At 54.9% G+C, this 26,973-nt stretch overlaps 1 protein-coding gene across 1 annotated transcript; it reads left to right on the top strand.

Annotated features, from left to right (window-relative positions):
• The first annotated feature begins 319 nt into the window (after positions 1-319).
• RBPMS2 (RNA binding protein, mRNA processing factor 2) lies at positions 320-26,973 on the top strand. The gene is made up of 8 exons (XM_068963763.1): positions 320-421; positions 16,379-16,456; positions 17,027-17,065; positions 17,790-17,852; positions 18,166-18,316; positions 18,795-18,943; positions 25,524-25,593; positions 25,847-26,973. Exons 1-7 carry the CDS (start codon positions 329-331, stop codon positions 25,584-25,586), a joined length of 636 nt encoding a protein of 211 aa, XP_068819864.1. The 5' UTR covers positions 320-328; the 3' UTR covers positions 25,587-25,593; positions 25,847-26,973.

Raw genomic sequence — 26,973 nt, 5'->3', positions numbered from 1 at the left:
CCGCGCCCCGCCGCCGCCGCCGCCGCCGCCGCCGCGGGCGCACTCGCCGGTCGCATTGAAAAGGCGGAGGTGGCGGCCGCTCCGGCTCCGCTCCGGCTCCCGGTGCCTCCCCACGCCGCACCCCCTCCCCGCCTCCCGCACCCGCCAAACTTGATGTGACCCCCCAACCCGACGCGGCGGCTGCCCCTCTCACCGCCACCCCGCCCCGCACCCCCCGAGCGCACTGCTCACCGCGCCCCTCCCCACCTCCTCGCCGGGGCCGGGCGCCGCGCTAGCCCTCCGCGCTCCCTTCCCCTCGCCACTCCCGCCCCACCCCACCCCCCGCACCATGAGCAACCTGAAGCCGGACGGCGAGCACAGCAGCGGCGCGGGCACCGGCACCGGCACGGGCACGGGCTCCGGCGGTACCCTGGAGGAGGAGGTGGGTCTGCGCCCCGGGACTGGTCCGGTGAAGTGCACGCGGAGGGGGGCGGGGGACGGGGCGCGCGCGGCCCCCCGCGCGGTCTGGCAGCGGCTCCCGGCGCCTTCCCGCCGCTGCCCTTCGGCCGGGGAGGAGCAGCCCGTGTCCGGCGGGCGGGGGCGTGCGGCCTGGACTACCCCGCCGGTTGGGCATTGTCTCCCCGCCCTCCCGGGCTAGGGGCGGGTAGCGCGCCGGCCGCCGTCCGTGCGTCCCGCGGTGGGCGAGCTGCGCCGCGTCCGCCCCGCGCCGGCTGCCCGCGCGTCCCTCGTTCTCCGCACTCCGCCCGGCTCGCTGTCGTCTTGCGAGGCGCTCCTCCCGCATGGCCGGGACTCCCGCCTCGGCTGAGAGAAACAGCGGGATTAGCACGGCGGGCGGGCGGCACCCTCACTCCCTTGCACTTTCCACCCTGACCCTTCCTCGTGACCTTGGAGGCCTGGGCCGGCTGCGCGGCACCTTGGTTCACTAGAGTTGTACTCATGGCGGGATAGACGGGCTTTCTTCACGGCCCCAGATGTCAACTGACTGATTTGAGAAGGAGTTGCCTAAAGACTCTCAGTCCCTGGTTCTCCTCTGTCGGATTTTGCCCTGGCAGCCAAGCCAGGACCCCAAAGCTGGCCCCGGTGGGATTCTACAAGGAGTGTTCACCGTCCATGTGTTAGGAGGAGGGTGTCTGAAGGCTTCGTGGAATCACCAGCAGCTGGGTGGTTAATTGGATGTGGCAAAACCGGGAAGCTGTGTGTATTCGGGGTGGAGGGGTGGGTGTGTGGATATAGCCTTAAGGCTATCATTGAATGGAGACCAGAAACTTGGCCGGCGGAGACAAAACTATTGTGGAAACGAGGCAGGCTTCGCTGCTCTTTCTCTCTCTGGAGGGGCCTCTGCTGTGTCACTGTAGGGCCAGGAGACCCTTCCTGCCATGTCCGGCAGGCTCTTGCCCAGGAAACCAAGGGCCAGTTATCCACCCTGAGCTCCCTTCCCTTTGGTCTGGGGGAGAAACCGCAGAGCCTCTGGTGGGGGTTGGCGATGCTGCCTGCTTCCCATCCGGTGGTGCCGGCCTCCGTGCTATAGGTTTGGTGCAGAATGGCGGCACTGGCCAGGCTGGGCTGGGCTCCTTACTGTGGGAGGGGTGGAGGGAGGGTCACTGGGCTAGCTCCCACTCTTAGAAATTCACGGGCCTGGTGCCAGCCCCAGTCCACCAATGGCATGACATTTTGAGAATCTGGTCTAGATCCCGCTTTCTGTGGGGAAGGAAAGGCGGAATACATAACCCTTCACTACACCAGAGGGTCTGACATCTGTCCCCGAGTGTGGTGTGGGCTGGGGTTCTTTTGGCTCCTGAAGGCCTTGTCTGTCTTGGACTTTGATGCTGACAAGCTCTTGGCTTTGAGGACCCCATCCTGACCTTATCTGGTTGTTTAGAGTCTCCCCTGAGAGTTGGGGGAGGGTGACAGGGTTGCTGTGTGTGTGGGGGGTCTCTACTGAAATTGTCCATCTCCTGTGAAGCTGGACATGGACCCAGAACCACTTCTGCTGGAGGGTTGACTTCAGCAAGGATTTTACCCTACCTGAGACCCTCAGACCCACCCCTTTGAAGTGGGAAGGGTGAACCATGTGGCCAGTCTAAAATCTTGGAGAAATTTGAGGTACTTGTCACTTTTTTCTAAGTAGCTTTTCTGAGAGAGGGCAGAACCGTCAAGAAGTGGAATTTCTCTCCTTGTGGGCAGAGGTGGGCTACAGCCCTGTAGTGCTTCAGGGAATCAGTGCAGTCGGTGCTGGGGAGGGAGCATGGGCTCTTGCTACTACAGAGGTCTAAAACCAAGGGCCGCAGTGGTCTCTTGGAGCCCCACATCTGCTCTGGTCACGTAAGCACTAGAGGCAGCCCTTTTTCCAAAAACTCTTCAGCCAGGGTTCCATCTTAGATCGGTGGTTTGAGCAGGAACTGGACATATTCTCTTCAGCCTAGATGCCCTCTAGGTAGGCAGTTCTGCAACCCCGAAGAGCCACCGTTGGAGAAATTCACCTTAGCAGAGGTGGTTCCTCTCAGGGCTGACCTAGGCTGGCTCTTCCCAGTTGGCTATTGGACATTAGCTAAAGCAAACCTAGGAAGGCGAGGAATATGTGGCTAAGTGGGTGGTTGTTAGACCTGGAGGAATGGTAGAGGCAATCCAAGAAGAGGGAATAGTGCATATAAAAGTAGGGGTGGCCTGTGGAACCACGTGGCTTGTTTGGGTGACTGCGGGGCATTTGTTATGTTGAAGTGATGCTGGGGGCCACATTATGAACAGCCTGAGATCATGCAGGCCTGGGAGGAAGGCATTTTTCTGTCACTTGGGAAGGAGATGGGTTAGAAAATCAAGTGTCCTTTTCAGTCTAGAGGCTATACTCTCCCCAGGGTGTGTCTTGGCTGGTGCCTGAGCTCCAGGAGGTGCGGATGTAACATCGCACAAGAACGCAGCTCAGGTTGGGTTTGCCTCTGATGCTGCCCAGACCCAGACCCATGCATTGTCTTGGCTTCCTGATTCTTGAGGGATGGCTGGATAGTTACAGTGTTTCTGGGGAAAGATATATTTGGTTTAAAAGTATATTCTATTTTGAAAACGGAGACTTCACTTTCATAAGACAAGGTAGTATTAAGTTACAGTAATTACTCATTGAGGACCCCCTGTGAGGAGTGGGGTATTTGGAATCTTGGAGTAGGGGTGAAGTTCAAGTTTCTAAAAGTTAAAGTTTTAAGCCAGCTTAACGGTAAGTTATAGAAAGGCAGGGTTAATGGTGGCTAAGGGAGCTACAGCTTGACCTAAGGGTCTTGCCCCCTCTGTGTTCTCCATCCCCATTTTTGTCCTTTGCATCCACTAAAGTTGGGTCAAAATTGCTTGCTGCAGGTCTGGTACCCCAGGGTCCATCGTGTGTCCTCTAGGGGTCTCTGAAGAACCAGTTTGGTCCCTAGCCTCTGGCAGGATGGGTCAAGGTTAGCTCTCAAATGAGCAAAGGAATTTTAGGGTCAAGGGTGTGATTTGGGCACTGCCCCCTTTCTTTTCTCTGCCATCAAAAATATTTGCCAGGATCTGGGACATCTTGGTGCTCTGTCTGAAGACTTTCTAGGGGATAAGGGGAGGGAAGCATCTATGCTTCTGGGCTTTTACCTGGAAACAGGACCCAAGCAGGTCAATCCAGACAGGTTCTGGTAGATCAGACTCCCCTCTGCCCTGGGGATTGCTGGGATGTGTCTCCTCTGTTCAGATAACCTAATGGAGCTACTGAACTATTTGCAGTACTGTCAACCCATATCTAGTCTTTATAACAGGTGTTGTTTTGAGCATTTGACCATTTTAACTCATCTCACTCTCATAACACCGCTGTGCTGTACTTATTTTATTACCATGTTATAAATGAGGGAGCTGAGACAGAGGTTGAATAGCTTTCATGTAGCTCGTGAATGGTTGATTTGGGATTTGAACCCAGAGTTTGCTCTTAACACACTCTGCTGGCTCTTCTGTTCTGTGTTGGGGGTTGGATGAGGCTTGAGGGGGAGAGGGGAGAGGATCTGCATCTCGGGCTCTGGAGGGCTGAGCTTTAGATAATGACAGGGTCCCAGATAGAAGCCCAGGGCTGGCTCCAGACTAGTTCTCTTTGAGTTGGTCACATCCTGAAAGTGGGTGGTGGGAGCTGTCAGCCCCTGCGGGAGGAGCAGTTTATGATAGATGATGTTTAGAATTGTTAATGTGTGGTGATAAAAACCAGATCAGGTGAATTCTCTACAGACAGTACATCCCCCTTGTAGCCTGTGCTGGGGCTGACCGCCTTCACCTCCCAACCCCTTGATTCCCTATTGCTTTGGGCATCTTAACTTTAAAAAAAAAAAAGGTACTTCAAGTAACTCTAAAGTGACTGCCTTTCATTTGGGAGGCCTTTTTCTTGGGTCTCTGTAAGTGGCCAGCCTGACTGGTTCACTGCAGTAAGAACAAGCTTCTAAGTGTCATTCAATGTTTGGACATTCTCATTTCTCATCTCCATTTCTGGGGTGGAGCAGAGCAGAGGAGGCTGGCCAGCACTGTGAGTGGAGACAGGACAGGAACCGTGGGATGTTCTGTTCTGCTCTCACGCTCTCCACCCGTGTGTTGTCATTCAGTCACTGAGCTGTGTCCAACTCTGCGACCCCATGGACTGCAGCACGCCAGGCTCCCCTGTCCTTCACTAGCTCCCGCAGTTTGCTCAAACTCATGTCCGTTGAGTCGGTGATGCCATCCAGCCATCTCATCCTCTGTCGTCTCCTTCTCCTCCTGCCCTCAATCTTTCACGACATCAGGGTCTTTTTTCCGGTGAGTTGGCTCTGTGCATCACGTGGTCAAAGTATTGGCACTTCAGCTTCAGCATCAGTCCTTCCAGTGAATATTTAGGGTTAATCTCCTTTAGGATTGACTGGTTTGATCTCCTTGCTGTCCAAGGGACTCTCGGGAGTCTTCTCCAGCACCATAGTTTGAAAGTGTCAATTCTTCAGCACTCAGCTTGCTCTGTTTCCACCCATTTATCACACTGGTTCTCCAGAGAGTCCTAAAGGCAGGGGAGAGGTGACCTCCCACCTGCCCTGAGGGCTGAGCTCCTGGTCCAAGGCCGCCCATCTCACGTTACCAAGAGCTCAGCTAGAGTGTTGGGTTCTGGCCGTACCTCGGGGCCCCCAGCCTCTGCTCGGCCGTTGATTCTGGGCAGCAGCAGCATTTGGTAACTTGTCAGTTTCTCTGCCATCCCCTAACCATGGCTACCTCAGAGGGGACCTCACACCCCAGGCACAGTGTGAGGACCCGGGCAGAGCCCATCTCCTATACTTCAGAGACCACGCTGCTGTGAGGTGGGAACTGCAGATAGCCCCAGAGCTTCCTATGCCGAACCCTATCTACTGCCTCCCCAGGGACCAGCGTGACCTCCCCAGTTTCAGCTTCTTTCCCTATTCCATCCTTGGATGGAAAGAATAAGGTTACCTGTGAGGTATATCAAGGCTAGACAGGTGGCAGGATCGCTGAGTCCTCGATTCCTGAAGAGTCTGCTGGTGGATCCATTCATGTTGGGTGCCTCCAGAGTATACCAGGGGCTGGGTGTAGTCAGAGGGTCTGCCTTGGCCCATCGGTCATTTACAGCCATTTAGAGCCAACTGAGGACAGGCCGTTGATTGTGAAGTCATCACAGCTGCCTGTATAGTTCTGACCAAGCCTAGCACCCTCAAGGAGAAGGGGCAGGGCCTGACCTGAACCATGCCACGCCATGAGTGTCCTGGAGTCTCTACCTCCTCTTTGCGGTTAGCCACTCCCCCTCTTCCCAAGTGAGTGATTTGTTTGTTTGGACTTTGGGGTTTTAATTGGGAAAGATCGGGAGAAGTTTTTGGAATGGGACCTGAACCCAGGTTGGGGAGCGTTTGCTGCTCTCACAGCTGTGAAGAGCTTCCACCCAGGCTGGTCCCTGTTCTGATGTGCAGCTGCAGCTGTATACGGGCACGACTTAGGATGGAGGGGTCCTACTGTGCTGGAGACAGGGCAGCTCCAAGCTAGAACACAGGTTCCATCCCTGAACAGAGACCCTCTCCCGACAGGAGCATCCCTTTAGGAAACTCACCAGACTTCGTCTGCCTCAGTCGGGTGGTGTACAGATGTGAAGGGCTCGGCCCTCTGGGTTCAGGAGCACGGTGTCATGTTCAGTGGATTAATGTTACATGGTTTAAGGGTTGGAGGTACTGATTTTGGAGCTAGGGGAAGGGCATGGGATTGCCCTAGGACAACTCCTTGAATCTGTGGGATGATGTGTAGTGGTGGTGATACCTGTAACCTTTGCCAGCCACAGGGTCAGGCAGTAGACAGGTATTGGGTGACCACACGGACAGGGTGGGTGGACAGCACAGTGGGGGAAGGAAGCCATGCCCGGAAACTTGGTGCTGGAGGCCCTGTGAGCCTGTCTTTCTGAACTGCCTCTGAAAGCATGGTCCTCTCTCTCTGTCTGGAACCAGATGGAAAGCAGGCCTGGCCCCTACCTCCAGCCAGCCTGGGAGCACGGAGTCTGCATAGCACAATTCATGCTGCTTGGTTGGGTTCCCTAATGAGGTGTAGAACAGGGCTCGTAGCAGCTGTGACCAGGTGTGTTCCCATGATGTGGAGCCTTCCGTTCTTGGGGCTAGAAATAGCTTGGACTATAAGGTCCATCACTCCATGGGAAATAGTTGGGGAAACAGTGTCAGACTTTATTTTGGGGGTCTCCAAAATCACTGCAGATGGTGACTGCAGCCATGAAATTAAAAGACTCTTACTCCTTGGAAGAAAAGTTATGACTAACCTAGATAGCATATTGAAAAGCAGAGACATTACTTTGCCAACAAAGGTCTGTCTAGTCAAGGCTATGGTTTATCCAATGGTCATGTATGGATGTGAGAGTTGGACTGTGAAGAAAGCTGAGCACCGAAGAACTGATGCTTTTGAACTGTGGTGTTGGAGAAGACTCTTGAGAGTCCCTTGGACTGCAAGGAGATCCAACCAGTCCATTCTGAAGGAGATCAGCCCTGGGATTTCTTTGGAAGGACTAATGCTAAAGCTGAAACTCCAGTACTTTGGCCACCTCATGCGAAGAGTTGACTCATTGGAAAAGACTGATGCTGGGAGGGATTGGGGGCAGGAGGAGAAGGGGATGACAGAGGATGAGATGGCTGGATGGCATCACTGACTCGATGGACGTGAGTCTGAGTGAACTCTGGGAGTTGGTGATGAACAGGGAGGCCTGGCGTGCTGCGATTCATGAGGTTGCAAACAGTTGACATGACTGGGCGACTGAACTGAATTGATAAGGTCCAAAGCTGTATTTAGGCCATCTTAGTTCCTCCCGCCCTAACTTCCCAGATAACTTGGATTTGACCCCCAGCTTGGCCAATGGCTAGCCAGGCACCTAATTCCTGAGCTGGTTTCCTCATCTGTAAAATGGGCCTGTATCACTCTGCCTGTTACATCAGAGGCCCTTCAGGCTCACACTCCCATGGTAGCTGTGAAAGAAGTGGAAATTACAAAGTGCTGCCCAAAGTAGGGCCTTAGAGTCAGGCCCTGATTCATGTGATTTGGGGCCAGAATTGTCAGAGGAAGGCACAGGACTGTGGAACAGCTCCCAAGCCTGGACTTCTCTCCACCAGATCGGATTGTGGTAACTTTGGAGGTGTCTTAGATGGGGCCTGCTGGAGGGAAGCCGGGCAGTGTCCTAGCAGGGAGCTGAGCAGCCCAGAGCTCCTTGGAGGACACGGGAGGCCTGGGGTTCTGGGAGCGTGTGTGTTTGTCTGTTTGCTCTGCTGTCTGGCTGTATCTGCTTGCTCTTTTCCCCGTGTCCTTGTTCAGCCCTTATAAGTCCTGGGTCTGCGGGCCATGTCACCACATTCCATCCACCTCTCGTCAAGTGGCCCCACTGAGAGGGACTTACTTCCCCTGGGAGGGGTAAGAGTGACCTACCAGTGCCAAGGCTAAGCACAGGACCCAGGCAGAACCAAGCCCCACTCCACCCCCTACACATGTATACAGAAGAAAAGGCCCAGGCCCCTGCAGGGGTACGGTGCCGGCTCTGAGGTTTCCATTTGGCAGCTGCAATATTGCCCCAGCAGAGAGACCCCTCTGAAACCCCCAGGGCCTGGCTTCCGGCATCCTGCTTTCTCACCCTCTCAACCTCTGTCCCCTTCTTTCCTCCTTTCCTTGCTGTCTTGTGGGCAAAAAGGAAGATTTAGGAGGCCTGAGCCCATGGAGGACAGTGCCTGAGCATCACTCAGAGACTCCATCACATTCTCCCCCTCCCCTGGCTTCTTAGGTCAGAGTGTGAAGGACCCTGCCCACCCTTCCTCTCTATTGCTGAGGCAGTGGTAAGGCCTTGAAGCCACTTGCCTGGCCTCAGGGCTGGGACTTCAATCAGGCTCTTTGATAGTTGGCTTGAGGCACTTTTTCTTTTGTTTCGGTGTCAGCTTTATTGGCCGAGCAGGAAGCTGAGCCTGAGTCCTGTGTCTTGGTTCTCAATGGTTCTTTTCCCCTTGGAGAAGCCAGAGCTGACTTGGGCGGGATGATGGGCAGTGGATGTTTGCAGCAGGAAAACTGCAAGCTTTATATAATGCAGTCTGAAGCTCATAAACTGTCCTGGGCTTCTGTTTGGACTCGGGTCTTCCTGAGGCCGTGAGGGTCCCTGCTCTACTCTTAGCCCCTTCCCCACTGCACACAGCTGCTCCCACTCAGCTGCTGAGAACTGGCAGTCTGTCAGCCTTCCCTTTGACCTCCCTATATAATTCACTGTTTAAGACTAACCATGGATCCTCCAGTGGAACCCCCGTGCTGCCCCAGGCATCGCTCTGCCCTCTTAGCTCAGACGCTGAAGGTCACTTGTTCTGGACACCTAAGGCTGACCCCCACTGGGGTCTGAGTGGGTTGGTGGTGTGAGATCAAGGTCTGCCAAAGAGCCTTGACTTGTGAGCTGGGCACCCAGGGACACTGGGGTACTTCTGACGTGCTCGGTGACTTGGAGCAACTCCCTGAACCTCAGCTAAAAATAAGGTTTCTCCCAGCTCAGATATTCTGCATTTGGGTTGCTGGAGAGGGCTGGGAGTTGGGGAAGGATGTGGGAGGGGCTTTCGAGAGGCTTGTTTTTCCCCTGTTTGGATTTCCCTCCTCCCCCACCCGCTTCTGTAAGTGGTGTTTTCCATCCAGATGACACCAGGAGGGCTCCCTGTGCTAAGCAGCAAGCAGGCAGGGTTCAAAGCTAGCAAGATGTTTTGATGGAGTGGACAGTTGAAACAGTTCCTTTTCTGGACTGGATTCTAACTATCAGAGTTGCTAAAGGATTGCTACAAGGAATCAGTTTTCAAAGAGGGTCTTTTATCTCTTTGGTGTGATGTTTCTATTGCCCAGAGTCAAGTTTCCTAGCCTTGTGAGGCAGAGATTTGCCTAGAAGGCACGAGTTCAGGAGTTCTCTTCCAGTGAGTAGTATTCCTGGTGGACCCCTGGGATTTATTTGGGGGTGGGGGAAGGATGGGGGTGGCCCTGGTATTTTCTACCTCAGCATCCTTTGTGGACAAAGATCTGGGCCCCAAACAGGGGGTCCCTGGAGTCCAGGGTGCTGTCTTGGACAGTACAAGGCTGGGGTTTGGAAGGAGGCTGAGTTGAAGGATAAGGGGGTTTAATATCCAAGGATAAACGACTGTTTTGACAGCAGTGTTTACCCCTTTCATCTCTTGTAAAAGCTGGTCCAGTGGCTAAGAATCTGCCCTCCAAAGCAGGGGATGCGAGTTTGATCCCTGGTCAGGGAACTAAAATCCCACATGCTGTGGGGCAACTGAGCCCACAGACTGAAACTAGAGAGGAACCCACATGCTACAGCTGAGACCCAACAAAAGAAACTGGTCCATACAGAGCCCATCCTCTCAGCCACAATATCCTGCTGCTGCCCTTACCTGGGAAGTTGTGTGTTTATGCTGCGAATGAAGGTGGAGCAGCCAGGCCCCAGCCTGGACTGACTGTGGGGTCCCCCCCACTAGGGAGGGAGTACTTTGGGGAGTAGCCTTGCGGACCCCACACCCCCGTCCTATCCCACATGAGGGCTTTCCTCTGGTTTTCCTCCTGAAAGGCCCTCCCATGTGGTCTGGGCCCTGTGTGTGCCTCAAAATAAGTCTGATAGGGTTCCCTGGTAGTCCAGGGGATAAGAATCCACCGGCCAGGGCGGGGGACACAAGTTCTGTCCCTGGTCCGGGAAGATTGCACATGCTGCAGAGCAGCTCAGTCACGTACCACAGCCACTGAAGCCTGTGCACCCTGGAGCTGGGGCTCCACGACAGACGCCACTGCAGAGGGAGGCTGTGCGCCGCAACTAGAGCAGACGCCGCTTGCTGCAGCTAGAGGAAGCACGTGCACGGTAACAAAGACCCAGCACAGTCTAGAAAAGAGAAAAGGGCTGAGGGAGAGTCCCCTGGTGGTCAAGTGGTTAAGAATCCACCTTGGAATATAGGGGATACAGGTTCAATCCCTGACTGGGGGACTAAGATCCCACAGGCTTCAGAGGATCTAAGCCTGCATGTCACAGCTATTGAGCCCGGGCACTCTTGGAGGCCACCCACTACAACTGGAGAGTCTGTGCCCCCGCCCCCCCCCGCCCCCCCCGCCCCAGAAAAAATCCCGCATGAGGAAATGAAGATCCTGCACACCGCCAACTAAGACCCAGTGCAGCCAAGATAATGATAAATAAATATTAAAAAAAAAGTAAGGCTGAGGGCGGAGGCCACCACTTCCTGTGCCTTCCTCCGCCCCTCCCCAGAGCATGGGAGGAGGGAGGAGCAGGCCAGAGGTCGTTGGGAGCTCCATGCACCCAAGATCTGGCTCTAGCTGGAGGAAAGGGGCCCAGGACCACACAGTGAAGACTGAGCCGACCCCAGGAAGTCTGCCCACCAGCGATAACCTGTGGGCTGGACTGCCTGGCTCCCGGCAGCCTGAGGGCAAGATAGGCAGTAGGGCTTGCTTGAGTGAGCAGCCTTGGGAGCCCCCGTGCCATGCTGGCTGGGGACACCGTTGTGCCGAAGGCCAGCCTGTTGCCTTAGGCAGGCCTGGTGCTGGCTGGGGCCTCCAGTGAGTCTGCTTCTGACCATCGTGAAGGCCGTATACCGTGTCTGTGACGGTCCTGTATGGGGACACCTCTCTGGCCAAATTCCTTGTCTGTGTTGAATCTGATGCTTCCAGCAGGTTCCTCAACATGTGTCTTCTTTCACTGGCCTCTAAAGATTCCTCATCTTTTCTTTTTTGGCTGATCCACCAAGGTTGTGGGATCTTTAGTTCCCTTACCAGGGTTCTAATCCTGGCCCATAGCAGTAAAGGCACCAAGTCCTAACCACTAGGCCACCAGGGGATTGCAAAGGATTCTCTCTCTTTTCTCTACCCCTCCCCAATCACTACCTTCTCCACCCTGTTCCAAACTTGCCTTCTAACTGTGCCAAGGATGAGGCTGTGGTCCAGCATGATCTGCTGGTACTTGCCATGAAGGTGACCATTTCAACAGGACCGTGGTTGCTTTCCATGTTTCGTGGCAAGGGAGGTATTCTCTTGGTTTGTGTGAATGCTTTTGGAGAGAGAGAGTGTATGGAAGGAGAAGGACCCAGGTAAACAAGGCTGGTGCCTTCCGGCAGCCTGGGATTGTGTGAGCAACCCCTTCCACTTCCTCCAATTACCCTGAAACATTTCTGTGTTGAAAGTGTTGGTCACTCAGTCATGTGAAACTCTTTGTGACCCCCATGGACTGTAGCCCACCAGACTCCTCTGTCAATGGGATTCTCCAGGCAAGAATACTGGAGCGGGTTGCCTCGCCCTCCTCCAGGGGATCTTCCCCATTGAACCCAGGTCTCCCGCATTGCAGGCGGATTCTTGGAGCATCTGAGCCACCTGGAAAGCCTTGTGGAATAGGCCATGGGTTCTCTGGTTAATCTTTCCATCTTGTGTCAATGGCAGTTGGTCCCTGACCCCTTGGTCTGTGCTTGACTCTTTGCTGAGGGTTGTGTCCTATTGTCGTGAGGCTGGCACTAGTGATTGGCATGGAGCAGTGGTCACCAGTGCTGGCCTGAGACACAGGACTGTTGACCAGACCTTACAGAAGGTGTGTCTGTCCCTGCCAAACCCAAGGATCCTGACTGTGCCATTAGATTGTCTTGTCAGCTTCCTATCCTGAGCCTCTTGTTTCATCGTCTATAAAATAAGGTGTTGAACTAGCTGGTCTCCACAGTGCCTCCCACCTTGGACATGAGCTCCCTGGGGAAAAGGAGCACTAAAGAATCCAGCGACTGCCCAAGGTCGTCTCCTGTACAGTCCTAGCCCGTCTGATCTGGGCCTGATCCAGCCTCACCGTTGAGTTGCTAAGTCGTTTCCTTCTCTTTTGCGACCCTATGGACTGTAGCTTGCCAGGCTCCTCTGTCCATGGGATTCTCCAGGCAAGAATACTGGAGTGGGTTGCCATTTCCTTCTCCAGGGGATCTTCCTGACCTAGGGATCGTACCCACGTCTCCTGCATTGGTAGGCGGATTCTTTACCACTGAGCCACCAGGGAAGCCCCCCAGCCTCCTTAGGCTTATGGCCTGCGGTACCTGATAAGTGAGGTTTTTGTGCAGGTAAATGCCGAGATCATAGGAGCCCTAAGTGAAGATGCATGTTGTTCAGCCTCTCCTGGATGCTGGGCATAAAGTATGCTGGGCATAGAGCAAAGTGTGCTCATCATCATGGAAGGTGGATGATATCTGTGTTGCACAGGTAAGGAAACTGAGATTCAGGGAGATGAAGCAGCTTCGCCAAGCCAAGCATAAAGCTGGGATGCAAACCCTGGTCTCACTAACTAAAGCCTTTCCCATTTATGGCAGCGCTCTGCTATGCTCAGCCACGTTTGTCTGTGGCTCTGAGTCCCTTCCCTGGAGGGACTGAGGGGTGTAGAGATGGGGGAGGTCTCAGGTGTTGAGCCTGGCTCTGGACACCTTGGAGGATAGGAAAGTTTTGAGACTCGTCTCCTGCCTGTGGGTTTTGGAGTCCAGGTGAGTGCAGGCTGGTAGGACCAGTAAATGACCAGGGGGTCTTTGAGGGCCTTCGTAAGACTTGAAGGAAAACGGAGTGAGGAAATAGAGGGACCTGAAGGGTGGATGCTCTTTAGTTAAGGAATGAGAAAGGGGCGGGCTGTGGGGCAGCACGAGCAGCTGCCGAGCAGCGGGTCTGTGTGGGTCTTTGCTGGGGACCTGGGGTCGGTGGGCTGGGGCGGGACCTGATGCAGTTGAAGCAGCACAGCGGGTAGGTGGGCTCTGGGAACTCTGTTGTCTCGACATGTGACTGGCCAGCCTGCTAAGCTCATGCTTCCTGTCACTGGAACTTTGCTGTCATCCTAAACAGGCACCCAGGGAAGGGCCTGGCTACTGGAAGGATGCATGGCAGCACCTGACCCATCCTTGGGGCTAACGAGGCTGCCCAGTTGCAGCTCCCTCTTCCCCACAGCCAGATGAATGGCGCGGACGGCTGAATTGGGGTTTCCTGGGTCTTACCCAGCTCTGCTCCAAGCTTTCATGAGCCCTTTCTGGGGTCTTGGTTTCCATGTCTGCAAAAGGGGACAAGACAGAGGGCATGTTATTTGCTGGGGTGTGCGGGGTCAAGTAAGAACCAAGGAGAGCATTCAGGTTAGCCTCCCAGCAAAGGGTCTGTGAACTGGCAGACGGAGGCCCACCACATTACCCAGAGCGGCTTTGACCTGGGCTTGCTTCTTAAGGGATAATGGCCCAGGACAGGATGAGACCTGTATTGTAGCCTCTAGAACCTAAAAGATGAGAAGCAGACGAAAAGAGTCATGTAGCCAGAGAAGGATGGAAATCAGGGTGTGAGCTGGGAACGAGGGAAAGATCCCCCGTACTCACTCCCGTCTGCTTCCTCAAGCAGGAAACTTTGTGCTGAGAACTTTCTATTTTAGGGGGCCTCTGGGGAAATCTGGCCAGAAAGGAGCCATTGGAGGAAGGATTTAAAATTAGCTGGGGTGAGATTGGTAGCCCCTGGGGAGAACTGAGGGAGAGGTTTCTGCTGCGAGGCAGCTCTGGTTCTGTGTGTTTGACCCAAAGTGCGTTCCATCATCCTGAGAGGAGGGAACAGGGCCTTGACTGGCTTGTACACTTTCAGTCCATTCTCTAGGGTGTAGGCTGGGCTTTCCAGTGTGGTACCCCAAAGCAAGCATCGTCTCTACCAGCTTGGGTGAGCAGTTGGGAGGGAGACCTGGGTTTTGAGTCCTTCTACCTTTAAAAAAACAAGCTGCATGACCTGAGAGAGACATGTCTGTTCGGGGGTTTACATGTAAATGAGAGGCCTTTTCATCACAGGGCAGAGGGCTGTTGAGGACAGCTGCCCTCTGGAGTCCAGGAGCTCGAGCGAATCCTCCTGGAGCCTGGGGTGTCTGGTCTCTCCCAGATGTTTCTGGAACAGGGCGGTGTTCAGGAGCTGTGCGTGCAGGGACACAGCGGCCAAGGGCTGTGAGACATGGGGTAGCCTCACCCCCGGCCCAGGAGCAGAAGTGTGTGTGGCGAGGAAAGGCATCACTGAAGGGGACGGGGTGTCCTAACCGGCAAGGGACTCTGCTCAGTTTGCTTCTGGGTGGAAACTGCCGTGAGAGAAGGAGCTGTCCTTCACCTGTTCCGTGAGCCACTCCTGTGGGGATGGGGGTGGGGCCGCTGGCTCCGAGCAGTGGTGGGGCTGGTTTCCTTTGCCGTTCCTGTCTCTGTTGTTGGCATGTGTGTCACTGGAGAGAGAGTGTGTGTGTGTTGGGTGTAACTTGGCCTGACTGCTCTGGGCTCCTGGTTTACGCCATTGTCTCCAGAAAGGCTATTGGCTGGGTTCACCTCTCAGGCCGTCATCAGAGCACGGAAGTTCTTTGGTGCCTCTGGAGGGGGATGTGGTACACTAAAGGCTTTTGAGAATAAACCACGGGACGGGTAGGTTGAGGCATGTGAGAGTGTTAGTCGTTCAGCTGTGTCCTACACTTTGTGACACCGTGGACTGTAGCCTGACAGGCTCTTCTGTCCATGGGGCTTCCCAGGCAAGAATACTGGAGCAGGTTGCCATTTCCTTCTCCACAGGATCTTCCTGACCCAGGGATCAAACTCGGGTCTCCTGCACTGCAGGCGGATTCTTTACCATCTGAGGCACCAGGCGTGTGAACTTGTCCTTAGTTGTCAGTGATGACCTGAAGACTTACTTTTGGCTTCGTGGTATGAGAGGCAACTTGCAACAGGAGTTGAGGGAGTCCCTGGCAGTCCAACGGTTAGAGCTCTGAGATTTCACTACTGAGGGCAAGGGTTCGATGCCTGGTCAGGGAACTAAGGTCCCAAAAGCTATGCAGCCAAAAACAAAACAGGAGTCCAGTGTATTGGGAAGCTCTACTCTTTCAGACTTTTCATTACTCAGGAAAGCACAGTTTCAAGACGTTTTTAATGGATCTACACTCTGGAAAATCTCCCTCCCTTGTAATAATAATGGACTGATCTGGTCTTGCTGGCTGCATTTAACCAGCAGAGGTAAATTAAGAAAGTTTTCCCACCAGTCCTCTCCTGGACTTTACCCACCGTTCAGGAGGTCAGGTTTGGCAGACCTGAGTCACGAGATGGGCACCTGGTATCGAGACCCAGCTTCAACTACAGCTTGTAACTTTGTTGAGGGCAAGGCTTGAAACTTACACCATCCTCTGCCTCACTAGAAGCTGGCAAGATCCTACTCATTCGTCAAAGCCCAGCATCATTGTTCCATCTCTGACTCCTTCCCTAAGTTCCTTATTCAGTAAACATTTAGTACCAGAACCCTACAGAGAGCTGGGCAGAGAAGCAAGAACACAACACATTCCCGGCCACTGAAGAGCCTTCACTTGGCTTAGAAAGCAGGAAGAGATGGATATGAAAGTGCTGGGCCCTCTGATGAAATCCCTCCAGAGTGTAGAGTTTACTTCTTTGCCTCCCTATCAAACCAGACAGAGCCTCTCTCCCCATCTTCTGAAAAATATGTATGATTGTACCTTTGCTTTCATTGGAGGTCAGAGACCATAGCTTTCTTCAAGCCTCAGAGGGGTCCCTGGTCTGTGCTCCTGTTAGACAGGGCTCCCCTTGGGGCTGCTGGGCAGTGGACAGTCTGCACAAAGGTGCTCCGCTCGTGCTTGTTGCAATGCCTGCAGGATGGATACCGAGAGAGGGGAGGCCCAGAAATCATTCTGGAAGGTTAAATGCTGTCAAACTCTGGCTGCTCATTTGCCTCAGCCTCTCAAGGAGTCTCAGGAAATCCTGAATTCTTCCTTCAACCCTGGAAGGACTCCAGTTCGTTTCCCGAAGGAGGAGGCGTCATCCTTGTTCTCCTGTAACCCTGGTCCTCACCACCATGGTCTCTTCCCCAGGTCCGGACACTGTTCGTCAGTGGGCTCCCTGTGGATATTAAACCCAGAGAACTCTACCTGCTCTTCAGGCCGTTCAAAGTGAGTCTGGACCCAGCCACCCATGGGCAAAGCCTCGGACGGAGGAGAAGCATCAGGAATGAGTCCAGATCTGAGCTGGGCAGCAGGAGAACTATTAGAAACCATGATCGCAGACCTGGCTCTCTGCCCCGGTTCGGCTGACTCACATGTGGCTTTTTGTCAGTTGCTGAGCCCCTCTGAGCCTCTGTTTTCTCATCTGTAAAGTGGAGATGGTAGAACCTCAGTAGACTTTGCCATATAAGGAATCTTTGAGATTCAGCGTGGCATTTCCATTTGCGGATAAGAAAACTTAAAAAGGGGAGGTCTGAGCTTCCAGATGACAGGCTAATGGAGCAAAGGGGAATTCCTGCCCGAGAGGATGAATGCTGCCGCGTGATGCCCACCCCACGTGCGAGGCCGTGTGATGTGGGACTCGAGGGCTGAGGGTGCTCAGTGTGGGGTGGAGATCTGGGTGGATCGTCTTTGGGGGGGAGAAGAGAGTGAGCTGGGGAAAGGTGGGGCTGCAGGGTGGCTGGGGTAGTACAACAGAGGCGCCTGACCTTCCCTGTTATTGATTACCTCTCTCTGCAGGGGTATGAAGGGTCCCTGATCAAGCTCACATCAAGACAGGTAATTTCTCCAATATTTTTCTTCCTCCAAGCCCTGACCGACTGCTGAGCTTGGACCTAAGCTGGTCATGAAGCACCTAGCAGCTGAGACCTGCCCCCTGTCATCCTGGTCCTGTCCTGGGCTGATGAAAAAGTAGCCTCCTTTGTAAGAGGAAGAAAAAGTAGACAGGTTCCCTCTCCTTGCCGGTCAGCTCCTGGCCCCCCTCTCTGGCCCCTGAGAAACGATAGTGGGGCTGGAGGCTGAGGACCGTGGAGGTGGTGGCTGTGCCCTGCCCCCTAGTGCCAGGAGTTCTGGAGCCCAGAGTCTTTAGGGGCCATTTGTGGTCTGGACTGAACCTTGGCAGAATGTCGGAAAAGTTTTGAACCTGTTGCCCCTTGATTGAACCTGGATCCTTCCCATGTCCTTGATACATCAGTGTTTCCTTCCTTGCTGGGCACAACACTAGCACTTAATTACCTGCATGCATTAAACAACAACAGCAAAAAAGTGGGTGATGTTTCATGCAGTGGGATAATGCTCTGTTGGCATCATTTCCCAGAAAGTGGTACCTGGGTGGGAGAGTTTTGGTGCCCAAGAACCTTTCACTGTTCTTCCTATTGAACATCAGGAGGCTATGGACAAAAATTATATATATATATATATGTATATGTATTTGTTTTGTATGCTTGAGGGGGAGATGGAGTGTTGGGAGAGATGCAGGGGTGTTCTTTCTTTTTCCTACTAGCCTGTTGGTTTTGTGATCTTTGACAGCCGGGCAGGAGCAGAAGCAGCCAAGAACGCATTGAACGTGAGTAGATGGAGAACAGGCCTTTCTCCAGCCCACAGACTTCTAGACAGTGGGGTTTCTGTTGTGTCTTCCGCAAACCTTCCTCCACTCCACACCTAAGGAAAGGGCCCACGGACGCACCTTCCCCAGCCGTCTTGGGGCAGAATCTCTGGCTTTACCACCTGTGCCAAACGCCACTCCTTATGAGGCCCAACCAGCGTGTCCTCTGTCTTGGCCTCTGTGTGGCTGAGTCTTTCAAGATAGATCATGAGGTATGCAATGGACAGTCTGGGTCCCACAGAGTAAAGCCTCTCCCTTCCTCCTCTTCTCACAGGGTATTCGCTTTGATCCTGAGAACCCGCAGACCCTGAGGCTAGAGTTTGCCAAAGCCAACACCAAGATGGCCAAGAACAAGCTAATGGCTACACCAAATCCCACCAATGCTCACCCCACCCTTGGAGCACACTTCATCGCACGGGACCCCTGTGAGTGGCACTCAGCGGCCGTCTGCTGCCTTCTACCTGGCAGAGCTGGGGGCCCTTGTGGATGAAGTTGCATGCAGAAGGCACCCCTGCGGGAGTGGACGCTCGCCCCCTTTTCCAGGACCTTCTTGCACCCACTGTTACTCATGCCCGCGGGTCCCAGGCTTCCTTCCGCCCCCACAGCCTTTGCTGCACCTTAGCCTGAGCTCCTGAGCTGTCGGTTCTGCCCAGCTTCCTCGCAGCCCACTCTGATCCTCTTGGTTGAGACGAGCCCATCCGAGGGCTTCTTGAAGCAGACAGGATGCTTGCCAAGCCTGGCCAAGTTACTGTGGTTTCTTTCCTAGAGTCTTGGGGTCCTTCGGGGGAGCTGAGAAGGGACCTCATGTTAAACGATAGCGTTGGGTCCCCTTCTCTGCTTGGAATGGGGTGGTGCAAGGGGGAGCCAGCGTACTGATGATGGGGGCTCTTGTCTCCACTGCAGATGACCTGATGGGGGCCGCTCTGATCCCCGCATCCCCAGAGGCCTGGGCCCCCTACCCTCTGTACACTACAGAGCTGACCCCAGCCATCTCACATACTGCGTTCACCTACCCAGCCGCCACTGCTGCTGCCGCTGCCCTCCATGCTCAGGTAAGCCTGGACAGGACAAGCAGGATGGGGGAGAAGGAAGGCTCTGAGCTGGCCAGGCTCCATTCCCACCTGGCCATGGCCCGCCCAGCTCCCCAGAGCTGTCACAGCACTGCTTCTTGCTTGACAGTACCTTTGGGGTTTGGGATGTGATGGGGGGAGGAGACGATAAGCTGTGAGGCCACGTTCAGGCTACGCTGCTAACACGGAGTGTGAGAGAGCCGCCGTGGGTCCACTAGACGCCTGCAGGCAGGCTGTGCCCATTGTGCCTATGGTGATGGAGTGTGGTCACCAGGCCCAGACTGCTTACTTCTGCCTCCTCCTTTCTTCATGAACTCCAGAAAGCTCTGAAAGATTTGTCTGGATTTTTTTTTTTTTTTCCTCACTCATCTGGAAAAATAAGAATAGTATTATCTGCCTCAGGTTGCTGTGAGAATTAAATGTTAAGACATGTGAGGGGCTAGAATTGCACCTGAAACCTCCGAGGTGCCCGTCGGTTGTTTGCTCTTGTGTTCGCTGAGCCTGGAAACTCTCCAGGCTGGGCAGAAGATGCAGCCAGCGCTTCTGGGGGTGGGGGGGTACAGCTGGGCTGGGAGGGCTCTATGCTTGCCCAGTGCCACGCCGGGTACCACGCCAGGTGGTCAGCTCTCAGCCATGCCTCGGTGCCACAGTGACCGGGCACCGCCAGGCAGCACAGGAGGGCTGGGGTGAGTGGCAAGCGCACCTGGGTCTCTCATCAGCGAAGTAAGCTAGCTGAGGCTCGGGAAGAGCAGCTTGGCTGTTGAGAGGTGGGGAACACAGGTCACTTGACCAGGGCAGTGGAAGGAGATGAGCAGTTCAAGGATACGAGAAGCCAGGACGGAGGGTTTGCAGAAACTGGAAGCTGAGGTGGGAGGATTTGGGGGTCTGCTCACGGGAAGGCCAAGTGTGTGTCTCATCCCAGGCCTTTGAAGGATTCACCCAGCCCCAAGGTGGAGGGCTGATTCCCTGGCTGCTGAACCCTTCGAAGAGTCCCCTGGCCACGGCTGCTTGGGTTGAATGAGAGCAGACACATGGTTGCACTGGGCAGTCTCCCCAGCTGTGTGCTACAGACACTGGGAAATCGATCTAGGCAGGGAGGCAGCAGGGCTCTCCCTCTCCTGGGCACTGTTGGGGATTGACCGCAGACCAGCACTGTGGTGGGCACAGAGCCGTGAGTGCAGACAGTCCTCTCTGACCTGGTGGAGTGCAGAAGGTGGATGGTGCTCCCCACCAAGCAGTGGGGTTGGGGGGGCGGTTAACTGCAGGGGCTCCACGAGACCTCTGATCCCAGCTTTGCCACTAGTTGGCCACCTGATCTTTGGCAGGTGACTTCACCTCTGGGCCTCCATGTGGTCCTCATCTGTAAAACGAGAGGGCAGGACCAGATTGGGTGGGAGCTCCTGCCCCTATCTCCTCTGAGATGCTAGACCATGACCACATGAGGCAGAGTCTGGGAGCCAGGACAGTCAGGATGTCGGAATATTCAGGAGCTACATGGCTGCCCTTTTCAGGGTGGTGCCCCGGCTGGATAGCAGTAGCGTGGTGCTCCCCGTTCCTAAGCTTCTGTACAGCAAGACTGTGTGCCCGCCTCCTGTCTGCCTTTCCAGCCTCCTCCCTCCCTCCCCTTACCCTGTGGCCGCCTCCGTCTAAGCCCTCTCTTTCCACACCTGTGTGACCTTGTGCAGTTTCTTGGCCTGTGTCTCCATTGCTTTGTGAAATGATGGTAGTCTTAGCATAGAGGGAGTGCTGATGGTTATTATTTAACATTCCCGGTGGCTCAGGCGGTAAAGAATCTGCCTGGAATGCAGGAGACCTTGGTTCGATCCCTGGGTCAGGAAGATCCCCTGGAGAAGGGAATGGCTACCCACTCCAGTATTCTTGCCTAGAGAATTCCATGAAGAGAGGAATCTGGCGGGCCACAGTCCATGGGGTGGCAAAGAGCTGGACGTGACTGAGCAACTAAGCACACTTTTAGCATCATTATTGTCTAATTCCCCCCAGGTCACCTCTGAGACTAGAGGACTCTTTGTGCCTGAGCTCCTGTCACCTTGGCCTCCCTGGGAATGGGGTGAAGGCCACCTCAAAAGATGGTGGCTTTTTTCAGGAGCAGCCTGACGATAAGTGTCTGGATCGTGGGTGACTAGTTCAGGCCCGCTACCTGAGTTCTCTGCACAACCGTGTCCTTGACAGTAAAACGCACTGTTAGGACCAAATGCAGTAAAAGGCCGAAAGCATTTTCTTCCTTCCTTCCTCTCTCCCTTCCACCCTTCCTGGCTGCATTGGGTCTACTTTGAGGTGCACCAGGTCTCCAGAGCCCATGGGCTGGGTCCATGGTTTGTGGCTTGCAGGCTTAGTTGCCCCACAGCATATCAGATCTTAGTTCCCCAGTCAGGGATCGAACCCATGTCCCCTGCATTGGGAGGCAGATTCTTAACCACTGGACCGCCAGGGAAGTCCCTAAAAGCATTTTCTAAGTAGTAGCACTTTCTCTTTAACTTTCAAGAGCCCCCTCTCTGCCCCCTGACAGTGCTGCCCCAGAGGTGGAGGTTGCAAATGCCTGCATGAAGGAAGTGGAGACTAAGGAGGTTATTCTGAACTCAGAGGATCAGTAGCCTGCGTTTTTCTGTCCCTAGGAGTAAGGAGATGACTTGGAGAGGCAGCAGCAGCCAGTAGACAAAAGGGATGAACACTGGTTCTTCCACTCTGTACCCTAGCATGTACTTCCTGACCTCATGCCCTTTGCCTGTAGCTCAGCCTGAGCAAAACTGAATGCGGTCCTCGTGTAGTTGTGAGGACAAGACCTGCAGGAAGAAAGGGGATGAGCCAGATGGTTCAGGCCTAAATCTGTATTGGCATGAATGAGGCTGTCTTGTTGGACCTTCTGATCATCTTGATAGAAACATCTCCTTTCAGAGGGTATGGGTGGCAGGTGCACGCTAGCGTAGGGCGCATGAAGACGTTGGCCTAGAAGCAGGGTTCTGCATGTCCCCATGCATACCAGGGCCCTCCCAATCTGGACCTCTTTTTCCATTTCAACCTGAAGATATAGATCTTTCACTGTGGTCCTTCTCCCCACCCCCCCCCCTTACACTGGCTCAGCCACTTACTGATGAGTTAGACCAAACCCCCCTGCCTCTCTTTTCTTATCTGTATAATGGAGATGATAATAGCATCAACTTCAGAGGGCTTTCTGAGGATTAAGTGAACTTAGTGTGTGGAAACCTCTTAAGAACAGCATGTAGCATGTGCCGAGTGCCTAAGCATTAAGCTGTTAGAGGTCTGCATTCATGAGGAGAAATAGATAGGGCTTTTTCTCTGTTCCCTTAGCTGCTCCCCAGAATATCAGCACTTTTAGTCCTTAGACTTCGTAGGTGGCTGGACACGGGAGTGTAAGTAAATCCATGGGTATGAACCTTTCACACAAATTACATGTTTAATCATTTTAGAACTAAGGTATCGGGACATGCTTCCATGTCAGTAAGTGTAATCTACATCCTGGCTGTCCTGCCAGCGTGTGTCTAGCTCCCTGTAGAGGGCAGGTAACTGAGGCTGAGGCTGTTTACACTTTTTTTTTGCCCTGATAGGCTGTGCTGCCATGGACGCCCTTGTTCACACCTCTCTGGGCACCTGTCCTGCTTGTTTTCCTTATCATAAATTTCCTAGAACTATCACAAGGTCAAAATGTAGACTTGCCAGTCTGGGTTAAGTAAGACTGGGTACCGTTGGGTTTGGCTGCACCACATGGCATGCAGGATCTTAGCTCTCAAAGCGAGGATCAGACCCATGCCCCTGCAGCGGGAGCTTGGTGTCTTAACCACTGGACCACCAGGGAAGCCCCCTAATTGGACTTGGTGGTGAGCGAGGCTCCTGTGTCTGTTGGCTGTCCCTGTTTCTTCTCGTGAGGATTCATCCGTTCGCCCACCTCTCGGTGTGTCTTCTCCATCAGTCCCAGGTTGAGGGGGACTGAGTGCGGCCCCCAATTCCTTTGTTTGGTTGCTCCTCCTCTTGGAGCTGTGGGCATTCTGGATGCCCGTGGCTGCCTCTCTGGGATGGCCACTTAGGCCTCCCAAGCCTGCCCTGTGAATGACTGGAGGCCCTGAGAGGGGACCGGCCACTCACTCCCTGCTGAGCTGGCCTTGACCCCTGAGCCTGAGCTGGGGCCGGAAGGGACTGTGCCTCTTGAGGGACCTGGACCACCAGCCTCTCCCAGGCATCTGAGGAAAGTGGAAGCACAGCGCTTCAAGGACATTCTGCCCACTTCAGTGGCATGACCATCCCGAGCTCAGAGAGGAGGGCTTTCCTCTCCTTCCTCCCCAAGGAGGCAGTGGCTGCCTCAGGCTCTGGAGCGCGGGGCGCAGCACCTAGAGGAGAGGGCTGGGCCGGATGAGGCAGGCTTGCTGCAGGGGCCCCTCAGCAGCCGCTGGGGGAGGAGGCTGGGTTGGAGGCCTCCAGGGTCCCTCCCACTCTCATCTGATGCTCTCCCTGCTCCAGCCCAGCAGGGCACCCAGCCTGCCCTGCACTTCCTTGATGAGGGGCTGCTCCAGCTGGAGGCTGGGTGAAGGGCAGTGGTCTGGGCCCACTAGGGCTTCCCTGATCTGGACTGGCTGCAGGCTCCTCCCGTGGCAGCGGTGCTGGTTTCCTCATCGCCCCTCTCTTGGGGAATTAGCTCTGGTGTCCAGCTGGGCTTCCAGCTGGGAGGGCAGCCCACAGCTCAGCAAAGGGGAGGAGAGGCTTCCTCCCACTCAGCTGTCAGCCAGGAAGGGAGGGAAGTGCTTCCAGATGTTTAAAAGACATGAGAGAAAATAAGGTGGCCTCTGAGGCTGGATGCCTCCACGAGGCTCTTGGCCCTGCCCATGTGGTGTGGGTCCTAATCCAGGTGATCCTGGCAGGTCGGGGTCAGCTGTGTGACAATAGCGGTGCCCCATCCTTGGAGCCCAGAGTGTCCTTCCGGCCTTGGGCAGGTGGCCCGGGACCCAGATGTGCCAAGTGCCGAGTGTCCTGGCACTGCAGAGGAACCAACGCCGACGTCCTGCTGAGTACGGGGTGGCCCTGAGCTGTAGCGAACAGCACCTGGAATTCTGAGGGGCCACAGGAGCAAGTTCTCAGCTGCCAGGTAGCCTGGCGTTGCTTGATGTCTTCTCTGCTTCTGGCGGCGGGGACTCCCGGCAGCCGAGCGGGCACCGGGTCTGACTGTGCAGTTTCGCGAGGGTTGTCTCTGTGCCCAGCTGCCACTCGGTTGCCTCATCGAGGGCTCTCCTGAGCCCTCCCTCTCTTTCCTAAGAGAAGTCTGGCTCCGTTCTCGGAGCTCTCCGCCCCCCACCCCTGACTTGGGGCCCTGTGGTGCCCTGCTTCCACCCTCCCAGGCAGCCAGGGGCAAACGTGCTGTCTGTGACTGGGGCAGGCAGCCTCCCCGCAATGTTGGCTCGGCCCCCAGCACAGCTCACACTCCAGACTCCCGGCTCTTGGAGAAGGGAGTGCGTGTCATTTCCTGGCCTGTCTCTGGGAATCCCACTTTGGGACCACTGCTCTGTGGGGCCTTCTGGCAAGTCCAGAGTTGAGGTTGCTGCCAGGCCCCTTCTGGCAGGCTCAGCTGGTAGGTCACAAATCCCTAAAGTTAGGAGTCTTGTAATGGAGGGGAATGGGCTTCCCTGGTGGCGCAGTGGTAAAGAACGCGCCGCTGCAGGAGATGTGGGTTCAGTCCCTGGATGTGGAAGAGCCCCTAGAAAAGAAAATGGCAACCCACTCCAGTGTTCTTGCCTGGGAAATCCCGCAGACAGAGGGTCCTGGTGGGGTAGTCCATGGGGTCACAAGAGTTGGACACAACGAGTGGCTACGCAGCAGTAATGATGGAGGGGACAGGAGGGGCGGTGGATGGGCGTGGAAGCACCAGCTGGGTCACGGCTGTGACTCCTTGACTCCTGTTAAGGACAGGACTAATGTCTGGGAGTCCTGCCCCTTGGAGGCCACGCAGACTTTGGCTTCTAAGGGGATTTTATGTCCTGTCTTACCTGATCCTTGTGGACACCGTGTGACTTTGCTGTTCAGTCGCTCAGTGGCATCCGACTCTGCAACCGCATGGACTGCAACACACCAGGCTTCCCTGTCCTCCACTGTTGCACCCTGTGACTTAATCATGTCTGTTCTGGAGCTGTGAGGACGCTGAGGCTCGAAGAAGTTGAGAGAAAATGTGTTAGGTCCCTTCCTTGATGTTAGCAGTCCCACACTCTCCTGGTTAGGGGAATGGGCAGACTGGGGCCCGCGAGCCCACCACCCCCCGCCGGCTGCCAGGCCTCCTCCCACTACTGCCAGACTCAGTGGAGGAGTGTGAACAGCTGTGTAACTGTCCTCTCCTTTGAACCTCGTCCTGTAGAAGAGGCAGGTCAGAAGGCACTCTCCCATTTTGGGGATGAGGAAGCTGACCCCCGGCGGTGAGTAACTGGCCTGCCTCCGCCCTTGAGACAGCACCAGGACGTGGACGGGGCACGGAAAGCCACGTCCCTCGGGCTCCCCCGTTGAGCGAAGGCGCTGCTCCGCTAGCTCCTAACCGCGGCTTCTCTTACAGGTGCGCTGGTGCCCTTCCTCTGATGCCACCCAGCCGGGATGGAAATATCGGCAGTTCTGTTAGTTCTTCAGTAAGTGCGGGCTCTGAGACCAGGACAGAGAGCCTCCCAGAGCCCGGCCTCCTGCCAGGCCATGGCTCCGGGGCTCGCTGGTGCTCACTCGACCTGGGCTTGCACTGGGGGCACTCTGGCTGGCTCTCCCCACTCCCCCAACCCTGCCACCCCCTACCCTCCACCTGGCAGCCTCCTTGCAAGGGGGCGGGCCTGGGTCCTGCTCCAGTCTCCCACCTCTGCTCATGGCCCCCTCTCTCCCCCCTCCCTCCAGGTCTTGTCACCACAGCTCGAGGCCCCCGACCCATGGGGGAGGAAGCCGCCCTTAGCGTCCCCCTTGCCCCCAGGCGGCCTGCAGAGCTGCTGCTGCTGCCCTCCAAAGACTGTGAATTTTAAGCCTGACTCAGTGGACTGTTTTCCTTCCTCTCTTCCTCTTCAGCCCTGTCCTGCCCCACAGCCCCACTCTAAGCCCTCATGGCCGGATTCAGGGGTCTTCTTGCTGGGACCCCCAGGCCCAGCGGGGAGGCCTCCCTGGGACTGAGCAAGGCCTGACCTCCAGTCCAAATCTGCTTCCGTAGCCCCACCTCAGAGACACGAGGCATTTAATTTTGCATGTTTTCTGGCATGAATTAAGACACTTAAACTTGTGTATATGTGAGTGTACAGTTTGTTCTCACATTGTGTCACCATGGCAACAAGGCCTGGCCACTAACAGCTCATCATTCCAGGTCCCTTTCCCCACACCCCTGCCCTGCACCCACCCCGCTTCAGTGAGGACCAAGCCCCGCAGCCAGTTCCGCCCGGCGGCTGGCACCCCCCCGCCCCCACCACCCCACTCACTTCCAGGCTGAACAGGAAGGACCACCCAGCCAAGACAGAGCATTTTCCTGGTCATTTCAAATCGGGGTCTTCTGTTTCCTCCTCCTCAGATGGGCCAACAACCATTAAGAAAATCCTTTCTCTACCCATTTCGCTTACCTCTCCCCGGCGCTCCCCACCCCTGCCATGGCTCCTCATTCTTTCCCAACTTTGAAACCAACCAAAAAAGTGAAAGTATTTTTGTACCCTGTGTAACAAAATATTTATGCAACATAAAGGATTTTTTCGTGTGTGTGTGCAATTAATTATTGAAGAGACCTTGTCCGCCTTGTCAGATAAGTTTAACGTTTTCGTTTGAGGCATGAAGAAGAAAAGGGTTTCCGTTCTCCAGTAGTGAGCCTTAGCGTCAGCCATTAGTTTAAGAAAAATGAAGGAAAAATTGTGCAATTTTTTGTTTCGTGAGCACATCAGTGCTTCGCCTTTGGCCGCGGCCGTGGCCGTCTTGCCGTTTTCAGACTTGGGAGACGAGGTGGCTGTTGTAATTGCTGATCCTGTGAGAATGTGAAACTGGATAATATATGA

The sequence above is a fragment of the Capricornis sumatraensis genome, chromosome 2, assembly GCF_032405125.1.
Source record: "Capricornis sumatraensis isolate serow.1 chromosome 2, serow.2, whole genome shotgun sequence".
NCBI lineage: Eukaryota > Metazoa > Chordata > Mammalia > Artiodactyla > Bovidae > Capricornis > Capricornis sumatraensis.
Note: the sequence above shows the minus strand (reverse complement) of the source record. Positions and strands in the feature narration are given on the sequence as shown.